Below are 15362 nucleotides of genomic sequence, written 5' to 3' on the forward strand. Positions count from 1 at the left end.
TAAAATTGTGAAAGAAGATTAGTCCCACATCGGCTGTTGGGATGGAATGACTGAGATGGGTGGTCAATAAAAGGAAGGGGAATGGCTTCATTTGTTCATACTTACCTGGACGGGGTCAACGGATGATCAAGAATGTCCGTGGCCTAGGCAAGTGGCTCCCATTGCACTTTGGGGGTGCGCTTGCTTACCATCTGCCCAAGCGGTAGAGTGGACGTCATAATTTGTGGTAGAGGGGGTACGCGCACGCGCGGCCCCTGTCGAACTCTTAATTTAAGCATTTGTCCTTCTCATGGACACGGGGTTTATTCATTAGTTTATTAGGTCCAAATTTAGTTTGATTATATGAATTATCTTTTACTGCTACATATAATGACATTTTTCCTCACGAAGCAAAAGAAGAAAAACAATAAAATGATGGGGTTTTATAATGGATAAAAATAGCAACTCAATCCTCTGCTGAAGCTGATGGTTTATTCTGCGAAATAACTGTACTTCTTTCGTCAATTCAGTAAGTTTTACTTCTTTCGTCAATACAGTAAGTTTTGTTATTAAGACGGGCCATCTATGTGGACACCTTCAGCTGCCAAGGCCATGTTAAAATTAATCAATTTGGATATGTGAAAAATATTGATCAGATGTAGTGTCAAATAACTTTTGCAAAAAAATTAGAAAAACCATGAACGCATAAAATTCCTTGAATGGCAAAAAATAGGCATGGAGGAGAGCACTGGCTCAGAACTACATGAATGAGAAAAAAATGAAGTTGGAAGTGTGATAACACTATATCTGTGAAATAGCGAGAGGGAGCTTGGAAGAAGAGTATTAAGTGGAAAGTTGTCATGGATTACATAACCCAATCAGTTGGTCAACTGTTGCTAGCACCATATACATTACAAAAACTGTAGAAAGAACTAACAAAAGAGAAGCTCTGATCCATATCTATCTATCATCATAGTCTTGAATAGAAAACTAATCAATCAATTATCACGTACCTCCTGCATATGGAACTAACTGTCTTAGAAGATCAATATGAAGATTCCTCACGTCTTCATGAATTGACCTATGAACAGATCCTGAAGTACACCTCTTCAAGAGTGCGCTGGACTAGTTGAAGAGAAAATTATGAAGTTCCTTGAAGTTGTGGAATTGGATTTTGATTCTTTCAAGGCATTTTCAATCTCTTCATGCTCTTTTTTTCTTGTTTTTGCTTTCCTTCCCTTTTGTCTTCCCCTAATTGGAGGTGGGATCACTCTTGTTCAATCATTAATTTTTAGCCAAAACTCTCTATTGTTGGTGAAGTTTATGTAGTGATCATATATCATTTTATTAGTTGAATTAATTAAAATATTATATTCCATATATATAATATTTATTTAATATTTTAATTTTTATAATTACTTATTAATTTCTATGTTATGATAACTATTTATATATTATAATTTTTTTATAAAATAATTGAAATTTTTATTGCTATTGATTATCACAAAAAACCCAAGATTATAATTTCTGTTCCATCCATGAGAAGTTATTAAAAACCTCATCGGCCGGTGCAAAAAAATATGAAGAGAAGCAAGATTTGGAGAGGGAAAGAGAATAGATTGCATTCTATAAATCCAAGACATAAACCAGAAATATATAAAAAAAAATAATAATTAAATTATACCAAAAATATAAAACCCCCAACAAATAAAAAATAATTAAAAAAAAAAACCTAAAACTTGCATACAATCTATCAAAGAAACCATAAAAATATTATTGGTCAAACTAATTAAGGATGCTCTTTTTTTCTGCGGCGGCCGGCCACAACAAAATTTGCTCTTATTTTCTCCGGTGACAGTAAAGATAAGAGATGTGTGTGTTTGTATACATTTATAGATAAAGAGAGAAGTAAAGGTATTAGAGCAAAAGTTTTTTTTAATTTACAAAGACAAAAAGATAATTTCAATATCCCACTGCAGGGGAATGAAATATAACCCTCTTGAGGTTTATACACCCTATTTAGGAAATAAAATAAACCATTAATGCTCTAAAATACCATCCAAACAAACGCATAAAAATGTGTAGGTTTTGAGTAATAGTTAAATAAATTTTAATAAATGAAATTATAATCATCATCATTATTATTATTATTTTGGCCCTGTTTTGATTCGAGGGAGGACGGACGCGAGAGGGCGTTTTCTTCTTGGAGGAGTCACACCGGAAGATCGGCCGACTTCTCCGTCGGCCATGGACGCGCATCACGCAACCCTGGGTCGACGAACGGTAAGAACCTCTTGGAGTTTTGTTTGAATGCCTTGTTTCCTCTGGTGAATGGTTTTGCGGTGTCGTTGTTAGCTGGAAGAGATTCGTCAGAAGAGAGCAGCTGAGAGATTGCACAAAGCCTCCTCGGGTCCTGATCTCAATTCTTCAAATGCATACGGTTAGTATTGCTTGTTTATCTCTTTGATTTTGATTTCTCCGATCTATTTCATTGTCTGATCTTCATCTCGACCTTAAAAGGGGCGTATAGTTTGGAAGGTGGAATTCGAGCATCCGAGGTGAGGCTTTCTTCTCATCTCGCTCTGTGTAGCATGGGAATTCCTAGCTTTTATTCTATTATCTTCTCCTTTGCCTGCAGAGAGATTCATACGCGCTCCCATCTCGAGTTAAGGAGCTTGAGAGTCGAAACGCGGAATTAGAAGCTGAAAATCAGAAGCTATTGTCCAAGGTATTTCCTTTTCTAACAACTAAGTTGGCGCAAGTTTATGCGTGAGCGTTGCTTATTCCAATCTGATAAATTGCTGCGTTTACCTGCAAGCTTGAAGCAAAGGATGCTGATAATGATACATTGGTCAAGCGTGTGAATGAACTGGTAATCCAGGGACTTGTATAATTTGAATGCTTGTGTTAGTTCTTTAGTTCTGTATCTGTTGGTTTTATTCAGATTGATGAATTGCAGGAGAACAACGTTTTACCTGGGTTGAGGAAAGCTCTCAAGGATGTCTCCATAGAAAAAGATGCAGCCTTTGTGGCGAAGGCATGCACAATCATACAGTAGTAGCATGAACTCCTTTATTTGAACTTCGATCTTCATTTTGTCCTCATACAATGGGTTTTACATATGTAGGAGGATGCTCTGTCCCAACTTCGGACAATGAAGAAGCGCATAAAGGAGGCTGAAGAGGACCAGTACAGGGTAGATAATTTGAGTGTTATTCATGTTTGGGACATGTGAAGTTATTCTCAATCTTTTGATGACTGTTCTCCTCAATAGGCTGAAGAAGATGCTGCCGCATTAAGAGCAGAGTTGAGTGCTCTACAGCAACAAGGATTTGGGAATTCGTTTGGGGGTTTCTCCTCTACAGGCAAGTCTGCGGAGGATATTGCTGCAATTGAGAAGGAGATGGGTGATTTGAAATTGGTTTTGCAGGTCCTTTTTTCTCTCCATATTTTCTTGAATTGTGGCCTCCTGTTTCTTCTATTCTCTGTTGCTGCTGCTAAATGCATGTTTAACATTGCAGCAAGAATCACAATTGAGACTACGAGAACAACAGAAATTAGCTGATGAGCAGCTCCGGCTTTCATCTCTTATGGCTGAAAAACAAATGCTGGAAGATAAATATCAAGAATTGTCCAAAAAGGCTTCAGGTAGATGTCCAAATTAGCTAGTCTGTTCAAATTACAGTCTGTTTTGATTAGGTTTTCACTCACTTCTTCTACTGATTTTGTGTCAATAAATAAATAATAGAATAAAACAAAAAAATACTGGAAGTTACACGACTCTATATTACTCGGAAATTCATAGATCCTTACTTAAACCAATGAAATCTAGTTCCAAATTCAACACTCCAAGTAAATTCAAGAAATTCGCAGAGAATTAAGCTCTAAATCAGAGCTTTATCACCAGAGTTTTTCTCTATATTACTCGGAAATTCATAGATCCTAATCTCTGAAATACATTCAAGCAATTCAGCAGATTATGCTCAGATCTAGGGTTTTCACAGATCAACAAACAACAAATAGACTGATTAACAGTTCTACAGAAATTCATTCATCAACAACTCTAAAAGCATGAACAATCAACACAATAAGGTAAACAAACCCAGTAGAGAACCTCCGCCGAATTCCTCTCCGATCTCCTCTGAGAAAGGCCTTCACTTTTCTTCTCTGATACCCTCTCCCTCTGCTTTTCCAGCTTCTTTTATCCCCAAAAGTAATCCCGGAAACGAGTATTTACTCTCCTCGCCTTCGCTTTCCCGTCCCATACCCCTAGCACCGTTGAATTGCTTGCTTGTATTTTTATTCCGCCAGTCCCACGTGGCCACTAACTTCCCTAGTCGTCATTGGCGATGCATACTTTGATGACGATTCTCACTCGAGTGCTCCACCCTAACGGCCTCTTCCTCGTTCGATCACCAATCCTTGAGATGTCTCCACGATTTATATCATTGTCGATGAACCAACCTTGCATTGTCTCCCCACTAAGCCCCTTTTCACAACCTTTCTTTTTTTGACCGCCACCTGTGAATTGACTGCCATGTGGCTTTCTTCTAATGATTTGGCTTTGAACTTGTAAGGCAACATGACATTTGCCCTCCCATCAAAAATAGACCTTGTCCTCAAGGTCCAGTAATCAAATAGAGGATATTGTTTCTTGAATAAGCTGAGATCTTCCCAAGAATTTTTCGAGTAACAAAGCAATCCCAACCAAGATACTAGTATCTCGTTGAATTGGTCTAGAATTCTCGAGGATTGTTCTTGTTTGCAATAGAAATTCAGTCGTATGATAGGACCCTCGCTCATCGCTAAACAAGGAAGAGATAATATACTACCAGGCACCCCTGCATTGTAAGGTTTAAGGACTGATACATGGAAAATAGGATGAATCCGAGCTCCCTCTGGCAGGTCTAATTTATAGGCCACTTTGCCAACTTGCTGCACAATTTGATATGGACCAAAGTATCTCATTCTGAGTTTATGATTCTTTCCGTAAAAAAAGGGAATGTTGCCCGTATGGTTGTAGTTTTTACAAGCACCCAATCTCCAACATTGTAGGATACCTCACTCTCTTCTTATCGACAAAGTGTTTCATTCGAAGCTTGTGCCTTCAACAAATTTGCCTTCATTTGTTGTAACAATTTATCCCTTTGTTGTAGTAGATCCATCATAGCAACTGGATCTTCAGACTTAAGTTGATAGGGTACCATGACAAGAGGGTCTCGTCCATAAACGGCTTTGAAATGAGTCATTCCCAAACTTGTATGGAAAGTAGTATTGTATGACAACTCTGCCCAAGGAAGGAGATCAACCCAAGATTTAGGATTATCGGCTATAAAACAACGTAAGAAATGCTCAACTGCTTGTTTAAGTTCTCTGTTTGGCCATTAGTTTCCGGATGATAAGAAGAAGACATGGCCAAAGTTGTACCCATTTGATGAAAAAGTGCTTGCCAAAATTTACTTGTGAAAGCCTTATCTCGATCGCTTACAATTGATTTAGGAACTCCATGTAACCTGACAATGTTTGCAATAAAAACCTGAGCAATAGATTGGCTTGTAAAATCCTCCTTAAGAAGAATAAAATGTCCATACTTTGAAAGCCTGTCCACCACGACAAATATCACTGAATAACCTCTTGCTATAGGCAACCCACAAATAAAGTCCATGGCTATATCCTCCCATATCTGTTGAGGAATAGGAAGGAGCTGTAACAATCCTGCAGGATGAGTGTTACTATGCTTAGCTTTTTGACATATTTCACAAGCTTTAACAAATTCCTTTACTGATTTTCTCATTCCAGGCCAGTAAAACTGGTGAGCCAATCTAACAAATGTCCTCAACTGACATGCATGGCCTCCCAATAATGAAGAATGGAATTTAGTCAGGAGAATCTGTTGTAACTGAAAATTAGGAGGAACAATAATTTTGTCATGCCAACACAATATCCTGTTTCCAAGAGTAATCACTAGAATTTTGAGTACACTGAACAATTCCCTGAATGATCTGTTGAAAATGTGTCTTGAGCCTGTGCTATCTGAATCAATTGTAACAAACAGTTATGTGAAGTAGAAAATGCCAATTGAAAGCACCTAGATAAACCATCAGCTACCACATTTTCACAACCAGGCTTGTACTCAATCGAGTAGTCAAAACCTAGTAGTTTGGGCAACCACCTTTGTTGTTCACATGTTTGTATAACCTGAGTACATAAATGTTTTAAAGCCTGTTGACCCGTCTTGATAATAAATCTGTGACCAATTAGATAATGTTTGAATTTGGCCACAGCTTCTGTCAGAGCATATAACTCTCTAATGTAGGTAGATTAAGACAGCATTCTAGCTGACATTTTCTTTGAAAAGTAGGCAATTGGATGTCTGTTTTGACTTAGTACAACACCTATACTTGTACCAGAAGCATCAGTCTCCAATGTAAAAGGTTGGGAAAAATCAGGGAGTATTAACACAGGAGCAGTTGTCACAGCCTGTTTTAATTTCAGAAAGGCTTCAGCAGCAGCAGAATTCCAGTGAAAGTTGTCCTTCTTCAGTAAGTCTGTTAATGGCTTTTGCTAAAGTAGCATAGTGTTGAATAAACCGCCTATAATATCCACTCAAACCAAGAAACCCCCTTAATTGTTTTAAATTTCCAGAAATAGGCCAATTCAATATAGCTTGAACCTTAGAGTTGTCCATAGCCACCCCTTGAACAGACACAATGTGACCCAAATAATCCATCTGCTGCAAATCAAAACTACACTTCGATAGTTTGCAAATAACTGATGATCTTGTAAAGTTTGAAGAACCACCTCTAAATGTTTCAAATGATCCTCCCAAGATCCACTGTAAACAAGAATGTCGTCAAAGAACACGGGGACATATTCTGAAAGCAAATTGGAAAATTTGATTCATCAAGGTTTGAAAAGTGGTCGGGGCATTAAAGAGGCCAAATGGCAGTTTTAAATCTATCTTCCGGTTTCAACAAAATTTGATGGTACCCCGACCTCAAATCCAATTTAGAAAAGTACTTAGCTCCATGTAATTCATCCAGCAGTTCATCTACCGTTGGGATTGGAGAAGCATCCTTAATAGTGTTAGCATTAAGGGCTCTATAATCGGTGCAAAAACGCCAAGACCCATCCTTTTTCTTGACTAATAACACCGGTGATGAAAAAGGGCTTGTACTTGGTTCAATAATCCCCTCATGAAGCATATCTTTCACCAGCTGCTCAATTTCATTTTTTTGAGAATGAGGGTATCTGTTTGGTCTAATTCTCACTGGTGCAGCATCAGGAATTAAAGGAATAGCATGATCACACTTCCTTGAAGGCGGTAAACCCATAGGTATAGCAAACACCATATGATACTTGAATAGCACTTGCTGCAAATCTTCAGGCAGTTCAACGGAAAAATGTAATTGAGCAGAATTCTGGCTATTCTGTGGATTTGATAAATTTGTACATGGATGGTCCTGCTGATCCACATCAGATATTGACAAAGTATAGCAAGAATCAATGGCCTTTGTAGAATATAACCTGTGCAACTGATGAATTGATGTCATATGTGGTTTTAGACTGCTGTCTCCTTGCAAAGTGATTAACTGATCCTGTAAAACAAATTGAATGAACAATTTGTTATAATCTGCTATGTGTGGACCCAGTGTGGCCAACCATGAAGTACCAAGTATCAAGTCTGCTCCTATCACAGGTAACAAATAAACATCAACATTAAGCACAGCCTTTTGAATGGTCACTTGTAAGCCATTAATCAACCCTTCTGCTTGTAATGCATTACCATTCCCCACTAACACCTTGAAGGATGGAATTGGAAGAATAGGCAATTGTAAGAATTTAGCATCTCTCGGTTGCAAGAAATTATCATCACTGCCCCTATCAAGTAACACCTGCACCGCATGCCCATTAATATACCCAGTAAATCTTAAAGTACCCGAAATCAGGGTACTATCCATAGCATGTAAGGAAAGAGATTGAAACTCTTGCTGTAATTGTTGAGTTGATTCCGATAAAATCTCATCAGAAACCTCATTCATACCCTCCAATTCCTCATCCCATTGTAAAGCAAAAGTCTTCGATTAGGACATTTGTGCTGAGGAGAGAACTTCTCATCACAATTATAACATAATCCCTTTGCTCGTCTCTCTTGTAACTCAGCATATGACATTTTCTTGAAGTGTGGAGCAGTATTAGATGGTCCCTGTAAGTCTGGCACTTTCACGTGAATTTCTTGGGGGCGCTGGCAAAGCCAATGGTGTTTGTTTTCGAAAAGCCACAGAAATATCAGGATTGTAGGTAGATTTAGATCTCACTGGCCTCTCAACAAAACCATACTTATCTTCAACCAATTTGGCTAGAGTAACTGCCTTTGTAATTGAATCAGGGTTGCCAAGGAATAACTTCCCATTGTAATTCCTTTTTTTCAACCCACTAATAAAAGCACTCCAATAATGCCTCATTGGATAATCCTTCTACTGCATAGCCAAGCTTGTGAATGTGTGATAATAGTCGGGTTCACTATATTCTCCTCGCAACAATTTGAATAATGCATGTAGATTCAATTGCTTTTTGCCAAAAGCATACCAAGTAGAAACAACTCCCCGATTTTTTTGCAACATTTGAAACCATGGAACTACAGGACCATCAAAGTGTATGGCTGCCACTTTCAATCTATAAGCATATGAAATATCATAATAGTCAAAAAATTGCTCTGCCTGAAATATCCACTGAAGAGCATTGCTACCATCAAACCGAGACAAGTCCATTTCAGCCGATCTCCAGTGAGAATTTGCTTGTGATTTCACCTCAATCATGGACCCAGAATGATCTACAGATTGTAACTGTTGCGAAGAAGAGCCCACAAACTGATGCGATTGTAAAGATTCCATACACTTAGCAATAGAGGCAAGAGATTGCTCAATCATAGACATACGTTCATCCTTGGCCCTATCCTTTTCCTCTTTCTGATCTAGAACAGTCATGACTGTTTCCAATTTAGCAGCTAAATCTTTGAGACGAGTATGTTCAGCCATGCTTAGAGTTCAAGAACGAAAGCAACAAAATGTAATGATCCTTAAACCAATGAAATCTAGTTCCAAATTCAACACTCCAAGTAAATTCAAGAAATTCGCAGAGAATTAAGCTCTAAATCAGAGCTTTATCACTAGAGTTTTTCTCTATATTACTCGGAAATTCATAGATCCTAATCTTTGAAATACATTCAAGCAATTCAGTAGATTATGCTCAGATCTAGGGTTTTCACAGATCAACAAACAACAAATAGACTGATTAACAGTTCTACAGAAATTCATTCATCAACAACTCTAAAAGCATGAACAATCAACACAGTAAGGTAAACAAACCCAGCAGAGAACCTCCGCCGAATTCCTCTCCGATCGCCTCTGAGAAAGGCCTTCACTCTTCTTCTCTGATACCCTCTCCCTCTCGCTTTTCAGCTCCTTTTTATCCCCAAAAGTAATCCCGGAAACGAGTATTTGCTCTCCTCTGCCTTCGTTTCCCATCCCATACCCCTAGCACCGTTGAATTGCTTTCTTGTATTTTTATTCCGCCGTCCCACGTGGCCACTAACTTCCCTAGCTGTCATTGGCGATGCATACTTTGATGACGATTCTCGCTTGAAAGTGCTTCACCCAACGGCCTCTTCCTCATTCGATCACCAATCCTTGAGATGTCTCCCTGATTTATATCATTGTCAGTAACCAACCTTGCATTGTCTCCCACTAAGCCCTTTTCACAACCTTTCTTTTTGACCGCCACCTGTAAATTGACTGCCATGTGGCTTTCTTCTAATGATCTGGCTTTGAACCTGTAAGGCAACATGACACTCTTATTGAGTCTATGATTTAATGTTTCTGTATCATCTTATCAGTCTACATGCTGTTGTTTCAAATTGTATTTTTACACCTTCAGATAGAACCTTGGATTTGCTTAAGAAGCACTAGAATTCTTATAGGTATATGCCAACCATGACATTTGTTAGCCATAGGTGTTGTTAAAAGCGAGAAAAGCACTCGCCTAGGCATTCAGGCGAGGTGAGGCCCCAGTGCCGCAACACCCCCTGGGCGAGGCGCCTTCAATGAGGCGAGCCCAGGCAAGCGCTTTTTGCCAGACGCCGGGCATAAAAAAGGAGCGCCTGTCCTTTTTTTTTTTGTTTTTCCCTATTAGCTTTATATTCAATGTTTTCAGTTAGTGTTAATTGGGATTTTAAAAAGGCACACTTATTAATAAGGAGGGAAATAAATTTAGGAGAGAAAAATTAGGTGACTTTACAAAAGGCACATTTATTAATAAAGAAGAAAATAAATTTATGGGAGAAAAACTAGGTAATTTTAAAAAGGGCGCATTTACTAATAAGGAAAGAAATAAATTTAGAGGAGAAAAACTAGGTGATTTTAAAAAAAGCACACTCATAAGGAAGGAAATAAATTTAGGGGAGAAAAACTAGCTGATTGTGGAGGTCGAGGCTAATGTTAGGCGCAGTCTCGAGTTCATGGAGGCGAGGGGCCAGGAAGAGAGGGTTGGCACGAATGCCGAGGAGGCACCGGATCACATCACGGGTTAGGCGCTTTTCTTTTTGGTGGGGTCGGAGGAGGATACCCGTTCATCCTCTCTTTTGTGTTTTTGTTTTTCCCTCTTATCACTTCTTGTGGTACGAGTGGGGTTTTGTTTGTAGGATTGGACTTGTATTGTTGCTTTTATTAATCGAAGTGGTTTATCCACCTTTTCAAAAAAAAAACTAGCTGATTTTAAAAAGGCTCACTAAATAAATTTAGGAGAGAAAAACTAGGTGATTTTAAAAAAGACACTTACTAAATAAATTTAGGAAAGAAAAATTAGGCGATTTAAGTAGTATTTTTTAAAAATAATGAGTGAATTAAGGGATTAACTTATTAATTAGAGAAAATTGAAGAGGCAACAACTCTAAATCTAGTGCTGAAGTTGAAGCTAGCTTAGATGATGAGGATGATGATGCTTAGAATTAAATGACTCATGAAGATAGAATTTACACTCCAAAAGTTTTAGTTCTAGGCATCTAAGAAGTGTTTTCTTGATTTTTATGTTATGCATTGTTTGACTTAATGCTTTACTTTTGTCTGACTTTTAATTGTTCCAAAAAAAAATTATATATATATATATATATATTTTAGTTATTTATTAATTAACGCTTTACTTTGCTCGGGCGTGCGCTTTTCGTGGCGCCTCTCACATCGGGCAATAAAATGTCTTAGCGCCTTAAGGGCGCCCTAGCGTTTTTAATTACAATCGCTTTGGAGGATGTTGATTTGTTGCATTTTTGTGTAAAAAGTCATCTCTTTTTTTCCTTTCTAAGCTTGAGAAAAACATTGTAAAAGTGTTTTTTTCAGTCACAGATCTACTTCAACTAAAAACAATTACAGCTCTGTAGCTTTTTTTATGATTATCTTGTCATTTGCTTTTTCCTTTTTTGCAGTTCCTTTTTGAACAAAGGATATCTCTGAAATTTTTATATCATACATATTCAGTATGAATGCTTCTTTTTTTAGTAAATTTTCTTCTTATTGCAGATGAGGCATTGGAAGTTGCTGCTCGGAAAGCATTTATAGTGGTAATTTGAAAATTGATGAGATCTCGCCTTTTATTCGTTAATAATTCTTATCCAACTGTTTTTAAATTTTTGTTTTTTTGCTCTTTTATATTGTTCTTTCTTGGTGAATTCTAATAAATTGCTGTTTAATTTAAACTTTGTTTTTGTCAGCTTGGAATTATGTGTGAAATGTTTCATCTACTCACCCACTTACTTTTTTTGAAACATTCTCCTGATTAAATATGCCCCCTTCTATCCTGAGAATAGCTGCTGCTACTACTTCATCGGCTATTTTTATTCCGCTTTAAAGTTTATGTTGGCTTTTTTTCCCATAGCATTCCTTCTTATTAATGTATGCTATATCCTGACTGTTATGCCATCCTCTGCAGCAAGACAAGGAGAGATATGACCAGCAGTTACATGATATGGCAGCGATGGTCGAAAAGACTTGAAAAACAGTCGACAAAAAAATTACTAATGGAGGTAAGCTATCCTTCATCAATGTGTTGCAAAAATAGAAAAGAGGTGACTGGACTACTCAGGTTCATAAATGGCAGATTGACTCACAATCATCAGAGATAGAAAGGCTCTTTTGAAGAGAATTCCAATATGGCAACTTCATATCAGGATGCCATGTCTGCTGCCATGCAATGGGAAAAATCAGGTACACTACTTGGCATGCTGGCATAGCTTGATTTGCAGTAATTACTTTTGGTTTGGGATCATTTTCGATATCTTGTTGACCGTTTCATTTCTTTTTTGTTGTTATCTGGTTTATCTACTTTTATGCCATATCAAAGCTTATGCTATGGTATCACAGCCTTGCTCACTTGGTAAACGTAGTTAATTATACTTATCATTAGGTAGTTTGCAAATAGTGCCTTTGGTAGTTCTCACCGTGACGATTGTGCCTTAGACAATAGTCATAGAAGCATGCATCATTCTTTGTTTTTGTAATGTGTTTGAGGTTGATATATGTGCAAAAGTATTATTTACCCCCTTTTATGTTGTCTTCTGGACATTTATGGATACTGTAAACAAAATTTATTTATTTGGTCCACTTATATGAATCTATAATCACATAATGTAATTACTTGCTGCCATGGCTCACTTTATGATCTTAATTTTCATTCAGTTAGCATAACTTAGGGTGGGTTGTCCATGAAAATAATTTTCTGCCACTACTTTGTGATGAAGGACCTTGAAACTTCACCTTACCTTCTGGCCCCATGCTTGCTTGGAGAAGGCCTCAGTTTATTTGGTTCTAAGAATTAATGCCATTCAATTTGGTGCTATGGTTTAGAATGGAATAATGTTGGCTAGATGGGAGGTATTCATCAACACTTGGATGTTTTTAATATTGAAATTGACAGGTGAAAGATTGCCTGAAGCAGAATGAAGAGCTTCGCCACCTTCTTGATAAAATGAGATCAGAGCAAGTTAACCCATTGCAATCAAGTGATGGAAATATCCCTTCATATCCTGATACTGAGAAAATTGTTGGGAACATGTCCACCTCTCCTGCATCTGCAGTTGAATATCAGTTACTCAAGGTCAGTTTTTAGAGCTGAAGCTTGAAAGTTTATTCTAATTGTTCTCAACGTAACGTATTGCTGGTTTAATTTATATGAATTTCAGCACTCTGTTTTTTTCTTCTCCTGCATTAAATTATATTTTATTTGCTCCCCAACTTTCCTGTTATTTGATCGGTAGTGTATGTAAAGAACATGTCCACCTCTCCTGCATCTGCAGTTGAATATCAGTTACTCAAGGTCAGTTTTTAGAGCTGAAGCTTGAAAGTTTATTCTAATTGTTCTCAACGTAACGTATTGCTGGTTTAATTTATATGAATTTCAGCACTCTGTTTTTTTCTTCTCCTGCATTAAATTATATTTTTATTTGCTCCCAACTTTCCTGTTATTTGATCAGTAGTGTATGTAGAAATGTTGTGCGGATGTCATATGTTTGTTATTCATGGCCGTATATGGGACTTGAGTGATCTCTGACCCACCTAATATTAATGTGTATGCCAATAAAAACAACTACATATATGTTGAAGTGGAATGGTATTGTGTGGCCAATCTATAGTTCTGCTAAAGGTCTCAAAGAAACTTTGGCATGATATTTCTGAGCTATTTGGAGGGAAAGTTTGGTGTTTGGTACTATTTGAAGCTTAGTTGTGCATGGAATCCAACATTTATCTGATCATATGCTTGTATATTATCTGGTGATCATTTGTAGGGCCAGCTTGCTAAAGAACAGAGTAGGGCGGAAACACTGTCAGCGGAGGTTATGAAACTTACAGCCGAACTCAGACGTTCAGTGCAATCTTATAACAACCTTGCGAGACTGTAATGCTTTTTATCATCCTCTGAACCTGTCATCTGATTGTTAGTAAAGGTTGTGTCATGGGTGACAAAACCATGTCTTCCTCGTGCAGGTATAGACCAGTTTTTCCAAATATAGAGAACGAGCTTATGAAAAATGAAGCAAGAAAGTTTTTGTCTCCATTCAGCTGTAAGTTTTCCTATGATTCCATTCAATCTTCATCCTGTGTTTCTACTACGGGATCAGATCAATGACAGTTTATATTAAGCATGCTCAAGAATTTTTCCAATTATGAATATGTATTACTATAAAGTTATTGTGGTGCTTGTGAACAGTGTTCTCGAAGCAGCATTTATTTCTCTTTAATTTTTCAAACCACAGTTCATTATGCATTACCTGGACAAAAAAATTAGGGAATGGACGCTTGTCAAATAAATGTAAATTGTCAAGAAATGCTTGTTTTTTGAGAGAATTTATTTTTGTTGTAAATTTTAGTGTTATGAAGTCATATAAGAAAAAAACAACCCCTGAATTATACGAGTTGTGGGCAAATACATCTTGTTTATTTCTTGCAGTTTATACTTTTAAAAAAAGACGGTTGACGCCATCCATGCACATATATGGTAGTAAAATAATCCAACACTCTTAACATCCTTATTTTCTTTAAAGAAATTGGTAGCCATGACATACAGAGGTTGTTGAAACACATTAAAAGCCCATAGTTAGTCGGCAGAGACCGTGTCAATCTTGCCGGAAACAGCACCGGAGATGACATTAGACCAGATTACAGGGCCATAGACAGTGAGCATGGCGTTGGTTTGCAGCACGAGAACAAACTCCGAATACGTGGGTGAAGCCACTCTGTTAGTCCAGAGAACATCACCACCCCAATGCTTCACCTCAACTCACCATTAGCTTCCAAGTTAACGTAACAGTCATGCATGGTTCGGTCAGTGACACCAGTCTGCCATTTTTGTGGCTCCGTCGCCGTTGAGCACCAGGTTGCAGTCGTCCAGCAGTGTGAGTTCATTGTTCCCATTAACGATCGTGGTTCCGATGGGTGCTACATCACCGGAGTAGAGCACTGACTCAGTGGTCTTCGTCCAAGTCCAACCAACAATCCCTGCTGTTAGTTGTGCCGAAGAGGACCCAGCACTCCAAAGCTGGGGACCATATATACGAAGGGTGCCGTCATAGCGGAGGACGAGGGCATAGTACCCAACTTGGGACATAATGCCGCTGCTCCAGAGTGGGTAGCGAAAACGTGGGTGCCAAACGGCGAGTTTGCTGTTCAGGTCCAGAGTGACGTAGCACTCAGCTGAATAGCCCCCTGTCATGGTTTCCCACACTCTTGTGCTGCCATTTTTCAGGACGAGGTTGCAATCAGATTGCAGGGTCAGGAGTATTCCATGTACGTCAGGTTTTTGGCCCCCGCTGTCAGGACGTCGCCTCCGATCATGAAGTT

General features: G+C 38.1%; 2 protein-coding genes and 1 non-coding gene across 3 annotated transcripts; 2 read left to right on the top strand and 1 right to left on the bottom strand.

Moving 5' to 3' along the window:
* The first annotated feature begins 97 nt into the window (after positions 1 to 97).
* LOC120283155 lies at positions 98 to 258 on the top strand. The gene has a single exon (XR_005543155.1). It is a non-coding gene; the product is annotated as a U1 spliceosomal RNA (small nuclear RNA).
* Positions 259 to 2101: 1843 nt separating this feature from the next.
* LOC120282979 (tropomyosin alpha-3 chain-like) lies at positions 2102 to 14151 on the top strand. Its single transcript, XM_039289806.1, is given in 17 exon segments — positions 2102 to 2262; positions 2335 to 2419; positions 2500 to 2537; positions 2618 to 2707; positions 2798 to 2851; positions 2939 to 3016; positions 3107 to 3175; positions 3254 to 3409; positions 3501 to 3627; positions 11550 to 11590; positions 11959 to 12012; positions 12014 to 12052; positions 12127 to 12159; positions 12161 to 12227; positions 12938 to 13122; positions 13811 to 13920; positions 14010 to 14151. Coding segments are annotated over 17 exon segments (1404 nt in total). The 5' UTR covers positions 2102 to 2226.
* A 468-nt stretch (positions 14152 to 14619) lies between these two features.
* On the bottom strand, positions 14620 to 15234 carry LOC120282980 (mannose-specific lectin 1-like). The gene is made up of 2 exons (XM_039289807.1): positions 14896 to 15234; positions 14620 to 14790 (listed from the first exon to the last, which is right to left on the bottom strand). Exons 1-2 carry the CDS (start codon positions 15232 to 15234, stop codon positions 14620 to 14622), a joined length of 510 nt encoding a protein of 169 aa, XP_039145741.1.
* Positions 15235 to 15362: the final 128 nt, after the last annotated feature.

This window comes from Dioscorea cayenensis, chromosome 18 (assembly GCF_009730915.1).
Source record: "Dioscorea cayenensis subsp. rotundata cultivar TDr96_F1 chromosome 18, TDr96_F1_v2_PseudoChromosome.rev07_lg8_w22 25.fasta, whole genome shotgun sequence".
NCBI classification, from domain to species: domain Eukaryota; kingdom Viridiplantae; phylum Streptophyta; class Magnoliopsida; order Dioscoreales; family Dioscoreaceae; genus Dioscorea; species Dioscorea cayenensis.

Excerpts from the sequence above, each read along its gene's own strand:
- LOC120282980 (XM_039289807.1), bottom strand. The coding sequence starts at position 15,234 with ATGACAGGGGGCTATTCAGCTGAGTGCTACGTCACTCTGGACCTGAAC. Across the intron at positions 14,791-14,895 it reads TGCTGGACGACTGCAACCTG|CATTGGGGTGGTGATGTTCT; the intron begins GTGCTCAACGGC and ends GTTGAGGTGAAG.